Source organism: Amblyomma maculatum, chromosome 10 (assembly GCF_055883805.1).
Source record: "Amblyomma maculatum isolate TAMU_Amacu chromosome 10, ASM5588380v1, whole genome shotgun sequence".
Lineage (NCBI taxonomy): Eukaryota > Metazoa > Arthropoda > Arachnida > Ixodida > Ixodidae > Amblyomma > Amblyomma maculatum.
The window spans coordinates 72,302,110-72,305,109 of record NC_139353.1 but is presented as its reverse complement, the minus strand read 5'-3'; the positions used below and the strand labels follow the sequence as shown (position 1 = coordinate 72,305,109).

Genomic DNA, 3,000 nt, shown 5'->3' with positions numbered 1-3,000 from the left:
CATCCAAGTACTTTAAAAATAAATTGCATGCGAAAGCTCCGAAATCCCGATGTGCGCTACTTGTCGCCGTTCTGCGGAACGGCGACAAGTAGATGGGACCGCACATACCAGCATGGTGGTGGTTCTCAACTTGGCTCCTAGACAGCGCGACCTACTCAAAATGGCAGCACCCATGATAAAACACTCTATACTAAGTAAACATGTTCTGCAGTTCACGAACACTTTTTATTACCGACCATCGCTGAACTATTGCAAAATAATGCGATCTTTGAAAGCGTTATAGATCCCTGTAATAAGCCATAACGACGCGTTCCTTCACCAATGAGTATTTAATAACCTTGATATTGCTTACGTACATAAAATAAGAAGCATTTCGCATGTGTGCGGGTGCTACCAGTGAGTGCAACGTAGTAATGATTCTATTTCGAGAAAGGCTTGTATAAGCATGCGCACATATAACTAACGTGAAAGCCAGATGCAAGAAAATTCAACGCAAACAAAGTATGAAAGCTGTTCCGCAGCAGTATGTGAGATATGTCTGCAATATAAGGATGTAGAGCACCAGTTCATTCACATCAGACGTCCTACTAATAAACGACACTGTGTGCTGTTGCTTCGTCCACAATACTGGACAAACATTGGTCAGTGACAAGTCAGCTTTTCGATAATATAGACTGTGAAGGGAAGAAACTGCATTTCCTGGGAGGGTTCATCGGAGTGTTTTCGGCACAGTGGTATGCTGCGGCAAACGGCGGAAAGTTTTTCAGCGGGACGTTGCACTCGTCGCCACCGGTTTGCCGTCGTTTCGCGCAGAGTGTGTAGCAATACGTAAGAAAGAAAATTTGATCGTCCGTAAAATCCTCCAGATGAATCACCTTGAAGTCTTCGAGAGCACGGTAGTCGCGAGCTACAGCGGCAACGTAGCCATGGAACGCTAACTCCAAACCGGGCATGACCGGGAACAAACGGAGCGGCCGTGACCGCGAGCGAGCGCTCATATTGCACCGCGTTTTCTCCAAATGCAGGGATGACGCAGCGGGCCCAATCCACACACGAGCTTTCCCCGTTTCGTCCACCGTTATGCCAACCTCGTCAAAGGCTTTGACCATTTGGCGAGCCGCGAAAGATCCGATGCCACCGTACCTGATCGCCAAGGTGGCGTTGTTATAAAACATTGGCGCCTGGAGGTCTCCGAAGGCAAGTTTCATAATGTTCGGTAAATACAGGTACGCCTCGCGTCCAAGGCGAGGGAACATTCGAACGCTGTAAATGTCCTCAAAATGTTCATGGTTACGGAGCTCGCGGTACACTCTGGACGCGTTAAGGAAGTTCTCCATGAAAGTATTGCCAGCCATGTCAGGGAACACGCTGTACAGTTCCTCCATCTGATTTTTGTTGAAGAATTCCTTCCCAGGAAGAATCACTCGAGTCATCTTGTCGAGCTTGAGGAAGGCCGTCTGTTTTCTCTTTTCGTCGATCCAGGAGAGACCATTGACGAGGCTCTTAGCGTTCTCGTGGACCCTATGCAAGAAGCTCATGACGTGGAGGCGGTCTGCTGTGCTGCCGAATCGATCATTCATTGTCTTCCAAATGCTGAGAAGTCCGAGGCGCGACTCAACATATTCCATGCATCTGTGGCTCTTCAGTTTGGTTAATTCATCGGACATGCCTGGAAATCTGATTGACGGCTCACCGTATACCGCCCACAGATGAGTCTGAATGAATACCCAAGACAACGCAATGAGGAGCCTGTCGTGTGAGAGGCTCATCAGTAAACTTTGTAGACTCTCCAGTATTTTTACGTCTTCGATAATTACGGTACTTTCAGCCGTCCAGTTGAATTCTCTGTCGTGCTTAACGAGACAACTAAGCCAGAGATCCGCTGAGGGACCCGTCGCCTTCATGTCTATAGAGCCCAGGCTCAACCACTTCTGGACAGGAACATCGTAAAGAAATCCAAGTTTGGCATCGATTATAGCTGTTTCTAGGCTAAGAAGGTCTGTCGCCGTAATGTCTTTCAGCGCGTCGCTAGCACCAATAACGTCAAGGTGTTGCTTTACGTAATCCTGGTAGTTCTCAGGTGATCTCTGATTCCTCATTGTTAGCTCCCAGCCGTTGTCTAGCTGACCGCGAGATATGAGTAGTGCAGTGACATCAGGCATTGCAACTGTGCTCATGTCGAAAAGAAAATTCATATCCCAGTTGATTGCCAGATTGACCATGACGTCCAGTGGGTGAATGTTTTCGTTCTTGTGTTCCGGCCAGAAGAGACCGATGGAGCTCCGTAGTTCAGAGAACGCCTTTAGGTTATCTTCCTTGTGCTCATTAGCTTGTATGCAGCTTTGGTAAAATTGTGTAGCCCTACTTTGTTGACTCCTATCATCTTCTATTTCCCTCAATGCCAGCTTGACTGCGGCGCTCTTCATACGGCCCTCCGCGCTCTCTTGACGTTTGGGGTCGTCCCAGGCCCCGCACACATAGCTGTGGAAGTCCACGCAGGGATCGAATGAGCGGTTGATGGCTGAGCTTATCTCCCTGCCGAAATTGCGGCAGTCCACTGTTAGGCAGACGTCCACATGCTTGCCGGGCGTCTCCGGGGAAAGAAGATGCCATACGAGCGCCACACCAAGGACGGATATCAAGATGGCTGTAGCAACGAGGAATGACGCCACTCTGCAGCGGTATCTTGCTTGGGCCCTCATTGCTGTCCTCACCTTGGTGTACTGCAATTTAAGAGAATCAGGTGAGCATACATGAAACCTCATCGACTGGAATATATAGGCCCGTTTGCCATACCTCAGTTTTCTGGTTAGAACATTGAAAATATAGGTGGACATTTTACAACCTGATTTTTGTGGTCTAGGATTTCTCGGTTCTTTACATACTCGTAATGTGACTGCCTGCTCTCGTGCGCTCCAAAACAGCATAGGGCTCGCATATATAAAATGGAGCTACGTCTTACTTTGTCTCTTGTGTCGGAGCTCCTAGTAGTCGTTGGCA

The 3,000-nt window shown here is 48.4% G+C and overlaps 1 protein-coding gene across 1 annotated transcript; it reads right to left on the bottom strand.

The window, feature by feature from the left end:
• Positions 1 to 388: 388 nt before the first annotated feature.
• On the bottom strand, positions 389 to 2,702 carry LOC146176777 (neprilysin-2-like). The gene has a single exon (XM_084581039.1). The coding sequence runs from the start codon at positions 2,700 to 2,702 to the stop codon at positions 654 to 656; it is 2,049 nt and encodes a 682-aa protein (XP_084437165.1). The 3' UTR covers positions 389 to 653.
• Positions 2,703 to 3,000: the final 298 nt, after the last annotated feature.